This window comes from Ictalurus furcatus, chromosome 13, assembly GCF_023375685.1.
Source record: "Ictalurus furcatus strain D&B chromosome 13, Billie_1.0, whole genome shotgun sequence".
In the NCBI taxonomy this organism is placed as follows: Eukaryota; Metazoa; Chordata; class Actinopteri; order Siluriformes; family Ictaluridae; genus Ictalurus; species Ictalurus furcatus.
This window is the reverse complement of record NC_071267.1, coordinates 25,110,054-25,125,657: the sequence shown is the minus strand read 5'-3', so window position 1 is coordinate 25,125,657 and position 15,604 is coordinate 25,110,054. Positions and strand designations below refer to the sequence as shown.

General features: G+C 39.2%; 2 protein-coding genes across 2 annotated transcripts; one reads left to right on the top strand and one right to left on the bottom strand.

Annotated features, from left to right (window-relative positions):
• Positions 1 to 3,173: 3,173 nt before the first annotated feature.
• lrrc59 (leucine rich repeat containing 59) lies at positions 3,174 to 8,144 on the top strand. The gene is made up of 8 exons (XM_053640597.1): positions 3,174 to 3,531; positions 3,743 to 3,842; positions 5,262 to 5,321; positions 5,426 to 5,584; positions 6,809 to 6,913; positions 7,063 to 7,135; positions 7,248 to 7,439; positions 7,871 to 8,144. The coding sequence occupies exons 2-8, from the start codon at positions 3,744 to 3,746 to the stop codon at positions 8,131 to 8,133; spliced, it is 951 nt and encodes a 316-aa protein (XP_053496572.1). The 5' UTR covers positions 3,174 to 3,531; position 3,743; the 3' UTR covers positions 8,134 to 8,144.
• A 1,347-nt stretch (positions 8,145 to 9,491) lies between these two features.
• On the bottom strand, positions 9,492 to 15,285 carry nat9 (N-acetyltransferase 9 (GCN5-related, putative)). The gene is made up of 7 exons (XM_053639758.1): positions 14,775 to 15,285; positions 14,586 to 14,679; positions 13,095 to 13,204; positions 12,408 to 12,548; positions 11,796 to 11,855; positions 11,603 to 11,697; positions 9,492 to 10,897 (listed from the first exon to the last, which is right to left on the bottom strand). The coding sequence occupies exons 2-7, from the start codon at positions 14,660 to 14,662 to the stop codon at positions 10,724 to 10,726; spliced, it is 657 nt and encodes a 218-aa protein (XP_053495733.1). The 5' UTR covers positions 14,663 to 14,679; positions 14,775 to 15,285; the 3' UTR covers positions 9,492 to 10,723.
• Between the last annotated feature and the right edge of the window lie 319 nt (positions 15,286 to 15,604).

Genomic DNA, 15,604 nt, shown 5'->3' with positions numbered 1-15,604 from the left:
AAAAACGTGCCACACGCTTGTCAACGTTAGATAGAGACAATTCAGACTTAAATTTTCTAATTCTATTGACTTCCACCTTTTTTTGTTTTTGTTGAATTAGCTGTGACTTGCTCAGTAATCCTTTACTAATTTTTTTTTTTTAATTTTAAGTGTTGGTGCCATTTTGACTTTGCTGTATTTGTAGGGGTCAGTGGAAGCTTATGAGTTCAAATCCCAAAACCTCTTGGTACGGCTCAGTACAGTAACGAATCTGTGATCCTACATTCTCTATGTATATCCCGTACTGTAATTAGGTACCAGTGCTAAATATGGTTCCCCGTCTTGCCAAGGTACTAAAAGTGCTCAACGTGGTCATATGGGTGGACCTAGATGTAGTGCAGGCGTCTGATTGGCTCAAATGTAATCAAAGTCACAATTCATCACTTAACATCAGCGTGCTAAACAGTATTCCAGAAAATATTACACCACCATTTCTTATTTTGTATTCAATAGTGGAGTAATATTTTGGACGATAGTGCGGTTTGGGATGTAGATCGACTCGACAGTACAGCGTAACAGTCTTCCGTAGTGTCTGATTACATTCCCGTTGAGTACAATGGAAATCTGGAAAGTTTATTTATTTGCTTTAGGTTTCTTCACATAAAACCGAACGCTGAATAAAACCTAAACCAGTCCTTGAAGTTCACAAACTTCAGAAAACTCCATCTACTTTTGTAGGTAATAGGGATGTACTGTAACACAATGGCACTATCTGTATCAGTATCTATTTAGGGCTCAAAATAGCCGTATCTGTATCTGCATTCGGATTTAAATCTGAAGTGGGTGTGGCTTAAACCAGACGTGTTTTTTTCCCCTTTTTCTAAACGTTTTTTTTTTTTTTTTTTAAATGTATCCATTTGTGACATTTTCTAACATATTAAGCTAGTTCTATTTTCCCAAAATATAAACAAACTAATTTAAATTGCAGTAAATGCATTGTTGTAAATGTTTTGTTCACGTTCAAAATGAATGAATGTGGTCTTTTTTTGTCCCACAAGCTTCATATCTTTCCGCTCGTATGAAAGTCTAGTCTCAATCAGATGCCCGGCGTAGCTTTCTGGCATTACATTACATTACATTACATCACATCTGGCAGTACATTACATCCCTGCTATGTACTATTGGACAGAGGTACTTCTGAGAGTTCTTTTTTTTTTTTTTACCTTTAATATGTAACTATCACCTGGATATGTGTATAATATGTACCTTTAAAAGAATTTAAGGTGCATAATAGGACATTTAAAAAAGCTTTAACTATACACACCATGCACTTTTCTAGGTAAGAGATGCACACTAAAGGTAAAAAAGATCCGTGTGTTCTTGAGGCTAATGCCCCAGATTAGTACCCTTTTCTGTGAGCGTACAGTTGGAATGAGATTAGTAAGCGTACCGTGCTGTGCCGCACTGTCTGGTGATAAAATGCTAAATGTTAGCCCCTCTCTTTCTTAGCTAGGGACTCACTTTGGATTTGGCAAATGAATAAATGTAAATGACCCAATCATCTTCCATAATATCTGAGCCCATTGTCGAGATGCATCGTGAACAAATCTGGACGGGATTTCCAATTTAATCGTATTAATAAGTTCTCTTTGAGAAATAAAAACGTCCTGTTTGGATTTTATATTAGTTAGTGCTTGTTATGGTTGTGATATGCTAGGTCGCCAGTTTATTACCGATACTGATCTAGTAACTAATAAACTAGCAACTCAGTCGTGTCAGATGTGTTCAATGAAATATTAATGGCGATGTTGTAATAAGCATTTCTACAAAATAAGCTTTTACAGGTGTTTGTTTGTTTGTTTGTTTGTTTGTTTTCCTTAGACCACAAATCTGTGGTGCATGTAACACTAGCCTGGTGGTCTACATGTGTTATTTAAAGAAGTGTACATTTTATCTGTAGATATTTAAGGTTTACAGTAGCCCCTTCAACATCAATACAGAGGTACATCAATACAGATGACGTAGGTCTACGGGTTTAGCCGAATTTGTCCTTGAATGCAATAGACGTGTAGCTGTGCAGTACATTTACAGTATATCCGTCGAATAGAAGTTTGGTCTCTGAGAATACTCCAGACGTCGCATCATGTTAGAGACAGCTTCCATCTTAAACACATACGAAGGAGTTGTTCATTTCCTGCTCTCAGATGCATCAGTAGACTTTTGTTCTGTCTTACTGTCACTTTGAAACACCCATCGAAACAATTACTATGACTCAGATGACCCGAGTCTATACATTGATCACTTTTATAAAATGAAACCTACAAAAAAAAAAAAAAACAATAAACATGTCTTTCTAATAAAAACACCTCGTCTTTGATTTCTTTTTGAATTGTGAAACTGAATGAGGTTCAGTCTCAGCACTTCACTCCAGGAGTTCCCCAGGGTTCAGAGCTCGGCCCAATCTTTCTCTTCTTGTACACAGAACTACTGTGTACTTTTATACTCCTTCATCTGCCTCCATCTCTGAATATCTCTTCCTGGATGAAGACCATCTAAGGGCACTTCCACACCTATTAGTCAGTTTGCCAAGTCCAAATCAGAGTGCAATTGATTCTTTTGGTTCGTTTGCACAGTGTACACAATTAAAGAGATACATGTGAATACTATATTTCATAAAACTATTTCATTTATTGGTCATAAATACAGTGATGGAAAAAGGTAAACAAACCTTTACCAAGTGCAAGTAGAAATCATGTTTCAAATTGGTGTTGTAGACAAAAATACTGTTTAAAAAGCATCACAGGGGGATTCCTCAAGAAAATGGTTAAGAAAACATTTCTGGACATTTTTGGCAAAAAGGGGGTCTACTTTGAAGATTTATTTTGGATTATTTATCACAACATAATTCCCATAGTTTCATTTGTGTTATTCCAGAGTTTTGATGACTTTATTATTATTATTCTAAAATGTGGAAAAATGTAATAAACATTTCACAGGTAGTGTGTGTATGTGTGTATATAAAGAATATATATATATATATATATATATATATATACACACACACACACACACACACACACACACTTATAATGAGCTTCCATATATATTTGTAACATATATATTATAAATATATTTTTTAGGTGATTGGTGATAGAGTAAAATAGGCTTCTCCTAACCGACAGATGGCGCTACACGCCATTTCGGTGCATTGTAACTGTCAGTGGTGGCATGAAAATGTTACGCATGCGCAAAGAAAATCGAGGTCGCGTAGTGACGCAGGCAGAAATCCAAACAGCTTCCTATTGAATACTTAGTGCACTACATCCGCCTGCACGTGCTGTTATTTCACACCGTAACGTAGTGCGCTTGTGTAGGCTGTTCAGAGCCATTTGGGATACGGCATTACTGGACCACTCGCTGCCAGCTTACACAGAATCACGGTGAATGAATGACGTGGATTTTCAATCAGTTAAATTTCACCGTTGAACTGAGCGCTGGTGTGAGTGTTGGTCTCCGTGTCGACTGAATATTGTGTTTTCACAGCAGCTAAACGTAAGTTTCTGTTAACGTTTCGTGCGTGGTGGTTTTAATAAACATCATGCGCTAGCTAGCTAAGTTTGCTAACTTTTGTAATTCAGAGAGTTAAGTGTCACTGAAGCTTTACAGTAGTGGATGTTAGCTGATCACTGTAGTGCTCTATTTATTATACAGTTTATTAGCGCTTCAACCCTTTTCTCTTTTATTTTTATTTCAATTTTGACAGAATGAATAAAGCCAAAGTTGAGAGTCTTCGAGACAAGGTGGAGGGAAATGAGCTGGATCTTAGTCTGTGTAACCTTACAGATGTCCCGGTGAAGGAGCTTGTAAGTGTCAGTATGCACTATAGTAAAGACCAATGCATCTAAAGAAACTGTAGTAAAGACCAATGTATCTAAAGAAACTATAGTAAAGACCAATGCATCTAAAGAAACTGTAGTAAAGACCAATGCATCTAAAAGAAACTATAGTAAAGACCAATGTATCTAAAGAAACTATAGTAAAGACCAATGCATCTAAAGAAACTGTAGTAAAGACCAATGCATCTAAAAGAAACTATAGTAAAGACCAATGCATGTAAAAGAAACTATAGTAAAGACCAATGCATCTAAAAGAAACTATAGTAAAGACCAATGCATCTAAAGAAACTGTAGTAAAGACCAATGCATCTAAAAGAAACTATAGTAAAGACCAATGCATCTAAAAGAAACTATAGTAAAGACGAACGCATCTAAAGAAACTATAGTAAAGACCAATGCATGTAAAAGAAACTATAGTAAAGACCAATGCATCTAAAAGAAACTATAGTAAAGACCAATGCATCTAAAAGAAACTATAGTAAAGACCAATGCATCTAAAAGAAACTATAGTAAAGAACAATGTATCTAAAGAAACTATAGTAAAGACGAACGCATCTAAAGAAACTATAGTAAAGACGAACGCATCTAAAGAAACTATAGTAAAGAACAATGCATCTAAAAGAAACTATAGTAAAGACGAACGCATCTAAAGAAACTAGTAAAGACGAACGCATCTAAAGAAACTATAGTAAAGACCAATGCATCTAAAAGAAACTATAGTAAAGAACAATGTATCTAAAGAAACTATAGTAAAGACGAACGCATCTAAAGAAACTATAGTAAAGACGAACGCATCTAAAGAAACTATAGTAAAGAACAATGCATCTAAAAGAAACTATAGTAAAGACGAACGCATCTAAAGAAACTAGTAAAGACGAACGCATCTAAAGAAACTATAGTAAAGAACAATGCATCTAAAAGAAACTATAGTAAAGACGAACGCATCTAAAGAAACTATAGTAAAGGCGAACGCATCTAAAGAAACTATAGTAAAGGCGAACGCATCTAAAGAAACTATAGTAAAGACCAATGCATCTAAAAGAAACTATAGTAAAGACGAACACATCTAAAGAAACCATAGTAAAGGCGAACGCATCTAAAGAAGCTATAGTAAAGGCGAACGCATCTAAAGAAGCTATAGTAAAGGCGAACGCATCTAAAGAAACCATAGTAAAGGCGAACGCATCTAAAGAAACCATAGTAAAGGCGAACGCATCTAAAGAAACTATAGTAAAGGCGAACGCATCTAAAAGTCACTCTAGGAAATAAAAAGTGCTAAGAAGTTCATTTAAATCTGAAGAACATGTGTATAGAGTTTTGTAAAATAATCAGCTGATGCTCAGTGAATAGAGTGTAATATTTCTTTTGAATGATGGTGTTTTTCAGGCCGCTGTTCCCAAAGCCACAGTCCTGGACCTTTCCTGTAACAATCTCACAACTCTAACTGTAAGCTTTAATAGCTGAATTATACACCATTCCACCACCACAGTGTTGAAGAGACTGTAAAACGTCAGTCATTGACTTCCCTCGGTCTCTTTCCCTTTCTCCAGCCTGATTTCTGTACGCTGACTCACCTGGTTAAAGTCGACCTGAGCAAGAATCAGCTGGTGAGCCTACCGGAGGAAATCGGGCATCTCTACAGCCTGCAACATCTGGATCTGTACAACAACAAGCTGACCACGCTGCCTCTCAGTTTCTGCCAGCTCAGGGTCAGTTAGAGAGCTCGCTACATTTAGGTAGCCTTGTATCCGTGCCATGAATAGCATGAATATAACCGTCGGCGTTATTTATTTATTTATTTATTTATTTCCCTTTCAATCATCATGTATTATGATATTATTAAAACATTGCGGGGTTTAAAATATTTAAGATTAAAGTTAAGTGCGTTCGTTTCCTGTTTGAGGACTTCCATCGTATTAGGAGTCGTAGTTGTAGTACAAGGATTGTATTCCTCATGAAACACGATTTACAAATCTTATTTTGGATCTGCCATTCATAAAAAGTTTATACAATCCCATTGTCCTGTCCATATGTGGTTACTTTTGAAAGTCACAGAGGCACAAATGATGATGATGATGATATGTACTGTAGATGAGGAGATATTCATCGATATTCTTCGCAGTTTTACGTTGAGGAACATTATTCTGAAATTGTTCCACAAATTATAGATGCAGATTAGTGAATCTCTGCCCATCTTTACTTCTGAAAGACTCTGCCTATCTAAGATACTCTTTTTATACCCAGTCATGTTACTGACCTGTTCCCAGTTAACCTCCAGCTGTTTCTTTTTACTAACACTTACTTTTTCAGCCTTTTCTTACCCCGTCCCAACTTTTTTGAGACGTCTTGCGGCCATCGAATTCAGAATCACCTTATTTTTTTTTTCCTTAAAACGGTACATTTCCTCAGTTTAAACATTCATGTTTTCTATGTTCTATTGTGAATACCATACGGGTTTATGAGATTTGCAAATCACTGCATTCTGTTTTTATTGACATTTTACACAGCGTCCCAACTTTTTTGGAATCGGGGTTGTAATCATGTGCCTCTTTTACACAAGAAATGCGGCATTCTTGAAAATCCCGTCAGGAAAGGAGGCGCTCTTTCACCGTTTAGTCGCCATTTTGTCTTTTGCACCTCTCTGTGAGCTTTGCCTTTTATGGAGTTTTGTGGGCGGAGCTACATGTAAATCAGATGTACTGTGAATGCGCTTGGTAATTTAATTTAACAGCATATCCACGCGAGTACTGGCGGGGGGGAATCAGCGTCTCCGATACTTTTGTAATAACGGGGGAATTTTTGGTTTGGCCCAGGAAAACATCTCCACACTTCTTTACTAACTGACTGATAAATGAGGCCCATTGAAGTATATATTGTAACAGATCATTCGTTTCAGTGGTGTTGTTTTTTTTTGTGACCGTCTGTGTTTGTAGAGTCTGAAATGGCTGGATCTTAAAGATAACCCTCTGGAGCCGACACTGGCCAAAGCTGCAGGAGACTGTCTGAATGAGAAGCAGTGCAGGCAGTGCTCAGGAAGGGTGAGGGAGCATGTACATGTACATGATGTTTTCATTTATGACCCTGTAACAGTCCACAAATTATGTACGTTTAATCGTCTAGCACTTTTTACCCAAAGTCGAACTTAAATTTCCCATTAACCGGTGTCCTCCGTATCGTTCCGCTCCAGGTTCTGCAACACATGAGGTTTCTCCAGGAAGAAGCAGATAAGGAGCGGGAACGCAAGCTGCTGAAGGAGAAAGGTAGAGAAGCTCTCCCCGGGTGCACTTCTTCTTCTTCTTCTTCTTCTTCTTCTTCTTCACCAATACAGAAGACGAATACGCATGATCGTTTATGGTTTCCTCTGACTTATAGAACAGGAAAAGAAGAGAGAAGCGAAACAGAGGGAGAGAGAGGCCCGGGAAAGAGAAGCACAAAAAAGGAAAAAGGCAGAGGAGAAGGAGAGGAAAAGGAGGGAATATGAAGCACAGATGGCAGCTCAGGCTGTGCAGGAACAACAGAAGAAGAAGAAAGAGGATAAGAAGAAGAGAGCCAGCCAAAATCAAGGTGGGTTTCGCATCTTCTGTGTGAGAAGGTAGAGCCCGTGATGAATAAGAGGGTAGGAGATGAAGCAGGCGTCTTCCTTTGTGCCTGTCGGTCACGGCGAAGGAGGCGTGGCCTCGGCTCCTTTAAAGCGCTCCTCAAGCACTTTAAATCATGCTGTAAATCGTATTCGATTGAGTGTATATACTGTGATATACACCAGTTAGATTAAAGTTTCACCCCTCTTGTAATAATTGTCACGCGTTCCTCGATATATAAATGAAGTAGAATTGTGTCAGTATAGAGTAAATCTCTATACCTCCGAGTGTGGCAGCCATGTTTCTCCAGTCGAATGGGAAATCGAGTTTTTCACCTTAATTTAAATTATATAACTAAGTGGACACGTAGCGTGACGCCGTACCAGTAAAATAATCCTGTATTTCTCCTTCCTGCAGATAAAAAGAAGGTCAGTGTCTCCGGTGGCGTGCCTCAGACCAGACGCTCTTGGTGCTCTCGGCTCTTCTCTCTGCTCCTCAGGGTCTTGCTCCTGCTCATCATCGGCGCTGCAGCAGTGATCGGCACTTGTCGGGTCACCGAGCTGAAGAAGGAGGCGTTCTGTGTTCCTGTAAATCTGTACACAGATGAGGCGCTGAGCTGGGCTCGAGGCCTGGACGTGGTGCAACAAGTCATTCAGAAAATCTCTGACCTTCAACAATGACCTCTCGCTGGCTGACCGGCGACACGGCATCCATCTTGGGGCGTCTGGAGAGGAAGATGTGTGCACTCAGGCACTACAAGGAATGCTGTTCCCCTTGTTTCAGTATCTCGTTTTAAAATCATGGCATGGCTGTATAGGGGGGGAAAAAAAAAATCAGATTTCCAGAACAGAAACAGCAGAAAGTGGACTTTGGGTCTTTATGGCTGCATTCGAGCTACTGAACAAAGACGCTCGCCTTCAAACGTGACCTTTTAGCGCCTTACGTACTGTTCATAAATGTCTTATTAAAGCAAACAGCTGCTGAATTGGGAGCATGCTTACTATTTATAATCATGTAGGGGAAAAACAAACAAACATGGGATGTACAAACTGTGCCATTTTCTCTCCCAATACAATTCAGATAAAAAAAACAAACAAACCTCCCTTGCTTATGTCTTTCACTTTCTTGACTAAGACACATCTGTGCTATGAACATGAGCGAACTTCCACAGTGCTGTATATGTGCTAAAATTATGGAATTGTATACATTTTGTAATTTTTAGAAACAAAAAAATGGATTTTAAACGTTTAAAAGGGGGGGGGGGTTTAACGGCATGAATAAACGTCACCGTATGGCCATCCTGCGTCCGTGTTCCTTTATGTGCCGTCGTTTGCGATTTGATATACAATAGCAGTGTTGAATTCTTGATTCTGATTGGTCAGAAGGTGTTTTTTAATTTTCTATAACCGCAGCTCTGACAGTAGTGCAGCTGCAAGTCACAGATGTGTATTAAAGACCTGGTTCTAACGTTGTCATTTCTATAGTAACAGCTTGTACGCAGGGACTCGTACGCTAATTCTCTACGTAACCTATAATTAATACAAAACGGATGAAATCGCATTTTATTTAAGAAAGAGGAAAATAAATCATATAACCGGTGAGATGGTGACACGTTTGGAAAGATTATGGAAGGAGTCTCCACTGTCAGCGCTGTGTAACAATCAGTAGGTAAGTTGTGGGGTTTTGTTTTTGTCTTATTAACTTTAAGAGATGCTGGGAATGACGGTATGACTGCTTATATCTGCTATAACGTGTATAAGTCACAACAGGAACAAACTTCTCTCAATGTTCCTCCACATAATTAAATGTAACTTTTAATGGATAAAAAGTACAATTAATCGCTGGCCAATTGCAGTGGTGTACAAGGAATAAAATACTTCAGGACATGCAAATAATCAACTTTGGGGTGTTGGGTAATTGTACTTCGCATGACGCCACATCGCACTACCACGTCGTCGATTATTTTCCTATAACGGCACACCCCTAACCCCCCCCCCCAAAAAAAAAACTTACAGCATTTGACCCTGTTTGGATCAGCTTCAGGATCAGTTCGTCTGCTGGTTTCGATGATTATTCCATAGAAATCCTACTAACATTCGACCGCTTGTTCTTGATATCGCACTGACGAGAAAATCTTTAAGGACGGGCAGATGTACAAACCGGAAACAGTTGTGAAGGCATAAAAACCAAACACTCGAAACACTCTGTGTGTGTGTGTGTGTGTGTGTGTGTGTGTGTGTGCAGAGATGGGAGTGTAAAGAAGAGACAAAGGGAAGGTGACTTTGAGTTTCATATTTTACACAAACGTGTCATTTTACATGTGATGAAAAGAAAAAAAAAGATCAGATTGTAACACTTCGAATATACCCCCCACAACAACCCCCCCCAATATCCATGTCATTGGTGTAAACTTGCTTCTTAAAGTCCCCGTGAAGTGCCTTGAAACATGCAGTGCTATTCGATGTGTTTACGTAATTTCCACTGAAACAGGAAGTCAGGGATGGGATGTATCGAGTGGCTCCTCCCCCTTTTTAAACAACCAATAGCGTTTAGCTTACCTCACAGCCCCTGGCTAAGCCGTACTTGACAGTTAGTACCATAGAAACATGGCTGTCACAAATATCTCTTCCTTCAAAGTGAATGAATTCAAGCTTCTTATTTCCTTCTTAACCGACTTACACTTGGATAAAACTGAACGCGTCCGAACAGCCACGCGCTCGTTGAAATTATTTATCTTGCTCAACGACGGCGACTTCGGCAAGGTGATTTTTATAACGTCGGGGGCGGGACACGTCGAATTCTATTCTTTGATTGGACAGAAAATCTGATGAGAAGCTGAAGTGCAGAATGATGTCATCAAAACTGTTGATGTTACATGTGAATTTTGTTACAGTTTTGGAGCGCACTAGCTTATGGATAACCTTAAGGCGAACATTTTCGTACTAAAAAGCCACAAAACGTCGATTTTGATTTCATGGGGACTTCAAAGGCAGATAATATTAAATCATGAGATTATATAGAACGAAGATGTTCATTTTGAGCCAGGCACTTCAAATGCTTGAAGGTGGAACAATCATTCGGAGTTTTGTTGCACTGTAAAGCGGATCATTTTGGCCTGGAGAGAACGCAAAGGCTGTGTTAAAAGTGCAATATAACAAATCAGATTTACTTTTAGCAGCAAAATAAATGATGTTTAGATAATCCTCTGACACTCGTGTGTGAACCATTTCTCCATCTACTCTCTGGCTGTTATTAAAACCAACTCTCCTCTCAGTTCCCCTCAGCTCCGGTGGTTAAGGAATGTTTCGCATCGTGCCTAGAGTCCCGTGTTTTTCCGTACTCCCTCTCCTGTGCGATATCCGTGCTGCCCAGCAGCTCTTCCCATGATGCCTCACTCACAGTCAGGCCGAGAGTCACTTCCTGAAACACCTCGCTGATGGAGAGCTGGTGAGGAGAGAAGAAAGATCAGGTTAGGCTGAGATTTACTGTCAGTCCCTGTGGGCTGAATGAGGAAGAAACTATCAACGAGTCCTACGTTTACAGCAGCAGCAGCAGCAGACATGACGATAAAGCGACAGGTCAGTAAATACGACAGCTAAGGAATAAAACACTTGGGGGGGGGGGGGGGGGGGGTGTATTGGTGTAGGAACATGATCAACCATGAGGTGGTGTGACACACCGTGGCACAAAGTCGAGTCACTGTTCCCACCCAGACGTTCATTCATTTCTAATAAATAATGTTTTATCCGTTTATAGTTACAATTCATGTTGGAGACCGTTCATTTTCCTAGACTTAAAAAAAAAAAGTGCTGTTACAGAGTGCTGACGCTGGAGACTCCTTCCACAAAATGTAAACAACAGAAAACTGTATATATAGAGACGTCCAAAATGAATCAAAAAACACAACAAAATTAGTCAGTGATAGTTTTTATTTCGCCTGTAGAGGCCGCTCTCGTACAATGATGTACCTTCTCAGCCGCTCACGCAATGGACGCAACCGGGAAAAATGATCGGTGTGGATATTTGCCGATAATCGATCAACAAAACCAATCAATTGGTTGACCTCTAGTCAGAGCTGCTGTTATACAAAATTAATCAACACCACCTCACACTATGATTTCATTATTTTAAATTTCTAGTCATTCGTACCTCTTGAAACTGGAGCTTCTTGAACATGTCTACGCTGATCCGGTTTTCCAAACCGATCTTCACTTCGAATTTCTTGATGCCGAGTTTGTTGATGCCTGTGGAGGTTTATTACAGTCACAGAGTAAAACATCAAATCAGTACAGCATGAAGGTTTCTGAGTTTAAAAAAAAAAAAATTCTCCTCTCCAGCTCACCGTAATGCATCATCATGCACGTCACTTCTTTGCCAAATCCTCTGCCTCTGTAGCTGGGCTCTACGGAAAGCAAGGCATGATTTAAATTATAAAAAAGTTTTAGTTTCCTTTAAGTGGTTTAAATACAGTTAAGGGAATAAAGCTGAGTCCAAAGGTTGCGCCATAGCTCACAATGCATCATTAGGATCTCTGCTTGAATCAAAATGAATCAGCGAATCTATTGGACCTCCACCTGAATCATAATGAATCAGTGAATAATCAGGACCTCTACAGGAATCATAATGAATCTGTGAATCCTTAGCGCTATCAACTGAATCATAATGAATACATGAATCATTAGGACCTCCAGTGGAATCATAATGAATCAGTAAATCATTAGGATCTCTAAATGAATCAGTAAAGCATTAGGACCGCCATCAGAATCAAAATAAATCAGTAAATCATTATGACCTCCACCTGAATCAAAATGAATCAGTAAATCATTACGACCTCCACCTGAATCGAAATGAATCAGTAAAGCATTACGACCGCCACATGAATCGTAAAGAATCAGTGAATCGTCTGGGCCGCTACCCGAATCATGATGAATCACTGAATCATCAAGACTATCACCTGCTATCATAATCTCCAGCTCAGCCAGTGACAGGTCACTGGGGTCCGTCAGGAAGAGGTTGATGTCTCCCACCATGCACTCTTCCTCTGAGATGCTCGGATCTGTCCATCGCTGCTTGTCCAGGATGATGAACGTGCACTCTGCATTTACAGGTGTAAGATGTTTATTAATGGACTGCTGTTCACGGTGTGCTGCAATCATATTCTTTATGCCATATGACCTTTTAGGCTTTTACAGAAAAAGTGCTGACCAGAACACACCATTTGTACTAGTATGGGGGGGGGGGGGGGAGGGGATTTAAATCAGCTCACAAAATAAACCAGTTCACCATGTTGTTAATCTCCTCAATACCAAGACAATTTTTTTCCACAAACACTTTGTCGTCCATGTTAAACAAACAGTGCTTGATGTCATGTGGTGCTTTTGTGAAACCTTTTTATTGGTTGTTGGCTGATAAGATGATGTAATGTTCCGCAATACTAAATGTAACTATGAAATGATAAAAATGTTCACGTCAGATTAAAAATGGTAACCGTTTTAGCAATTCGCTAAAAAAAAACAAAAAAACTCCTGGTGCGAAAGCAGCCTTAAGCGACACACATCTGATTAAACACCATGATGACATTTAACAGCGTGTGTGTGTGTGTGTGTGTGTGTGTGTGTGTGTGTGTGTGTGTGAACCTCACTATCCTCATCCTCTCTCCAGCTTCTCTGCATGTCATATTCCTGCTCCAGGGTTAAAGGTTCAGACGCTGTCAGTTTCTGCAGCTCCACGGACATCATCCACTGATGATACCTGTATGATTACAGATCAAATTCATTCACCTCCTCTCACAGAACGGGACACACTTCGTTTCGAAGCACACAAAGATCTTTCCACACATTTGTTTTCTTTGAAATGACTCCAAGAGATTTAAATACAGCTGAACATCTAACAATCTAAAGTCAGGTGCACACGGTGCGATTTTTAATAGTCCTTTGCGACTGTTGCTGGTCAGACTGTACGAACACGATCCCCGCTGTAAGCCATGGCACACTGTAGGATCTCAGTTATCAAGACACGAAAAAACGGGCACACGCAAGAAGACTCGTACGGAGTAGGAGAAGCCACACTACAGGGTTGTGCCTCAGATCTTCTGACACTGCCAGAATTTAATCAGAGGAAAACTTTGATCGCAATGGCCGTTAATCGTCTGTCGGGGACTACAGATTTTGGCCTAGGATTATAGGTCTCTTTTAGGATTCTCTAAATTTGTGAACGCGGCTTTAAACATAAAGGCGGTGGGGGGGTAAACAACCAAAGGTAAGACGTCGAAGTTTTCCGATGATCCGTTTGGTCTCCAGATCGGATTTCACGAAGGGAGTGTGTTAATATCAAATATAGAAAGTTTTGAACATATGAACAATATTAGCATTTTTCCAACTATAATCTACTTCTAATATCTCAACATACATTATTTACCTAGTTATGTTACTTGATTTGTGTGGATTATTTTCTTCAAAAGAAAGAAAGATAACCAATCACCCGATCGCTCGATCGATCAATGTCCAGAACAAATTAGAAAATAGTAGCACATGACATTTATTTGGAAAACCTTTATTGTTATACGGACACAATATTTTGTTTTGACAATTAATATCTGACCATTTGCTATTTGACCTGCTTTATTACTTGTGATAACGGAACGTGCGCAAACGTGCACCAAATAAACGATTTCGTCTTCTTAATTTCATTCTAAGGGTGTGCAAACTTTTGCACGCCACTGTAAAACAAGAGAAACAGGCCTAGGGAAATGTACATTGTTCTTCCTCACCACATAAAGAGTACTGCTGGGTGTACTCACTTTTAAATATTTATTGTATGATTATTATGAACCTGCAAGGTGTGCAAAAGTAAACGCGCCCCAGTGAGACCAGACAAGCTCAGTTCTCTCAGGACAGGTAGGATTTTAAGAGACACTGCGTTAAAGGTTAACATCTCCACTTGGAATTTCAACAGAGATCTATTTGACTAGTTAGCAGTTATTTTTCAGAGCTTGTCGTCATAAACACCAGCATTAACATGACCTAGAAATGTAAAAGCACATCTATTAGAAGGGACCAAATGAGTAAAGCTGAGAATAAAATGAATTTGAAGGTTTTCTATCAGGTTATGGTGCTGTGAGAGAGACTGATACCTGGGAACATGTTCAGCGTTGTAGGGAACCAACACAACCTTACTTCCTTCCAGTAAAGTGTCTTCATTTATCCGCATTTTCCTGAAATGTTATCCTGGAAGGAAAAAAAAAAAAAAAATCAAAACAACATTCAATAACGCACCTTTTAATCTTACTACTTTCATTGTTTTTAGCACAAAGCTAGCATACCTGCTTTTAACGGCGTGTTTTCAAGTATTCTTATTACTCATTCAAATAGAAATAAATGAATATAACAGTTTAACGCTCAAACTTAATATAAATAACCAAACCGACACGGTTTCTGTCGCAACGGTTTAAAAATCCATGCAAGGAACACGCATAACAATTTCACACTGACGTCATCAAGGTGCGCCTAAAAAGAGCACTTGGTTGTTCTTACTTATGGTGAACACACGATGGCGCTTTAATTTCACTTGCTATAATACAGTGCAAATCGTCGTGTTAGCCGTGGGTTCGACTGTAAACCTGTGGAAGAAATTTTGGAGATGCAACTCGTGTTATGTTTAACCGATTTATTTATTTATTTGATCAAATCTGCACCGTTAGAGACGTCAAATATTTCTGCATATCACAGGAAATCTATATGAGCTATACAATTATGTCGGTAACGTTCCCAATCCATGGACACTGCCGTAGACACAGTAGGCTACACGATAGGTTCCCAAACCTGGTCCTGAGGAACTCCCTGTCCTACACATTTTCCGTGCTCCCTACTCACCTGTTAATCAACAAAAGATGAAATTTTACCAGAAAGTTGGTAGATAATAAATGGATACGTATACATAATGTGTTTTGGTTCATTTAAATTTGGAAATACACCCTGTATATGATATTGTACAACATTGTTTAATTAAAATTAATATGATGCAACATGTAACCAATGCTGCTTGAAGTAAATATGAAGATTTTGCCATGGATTTATGGAAAAGACTTTTGGATAAGACAGGCTTGATGGACACTGTAAAGAAATGCACTGAACAAAATGTAAAGATCATACA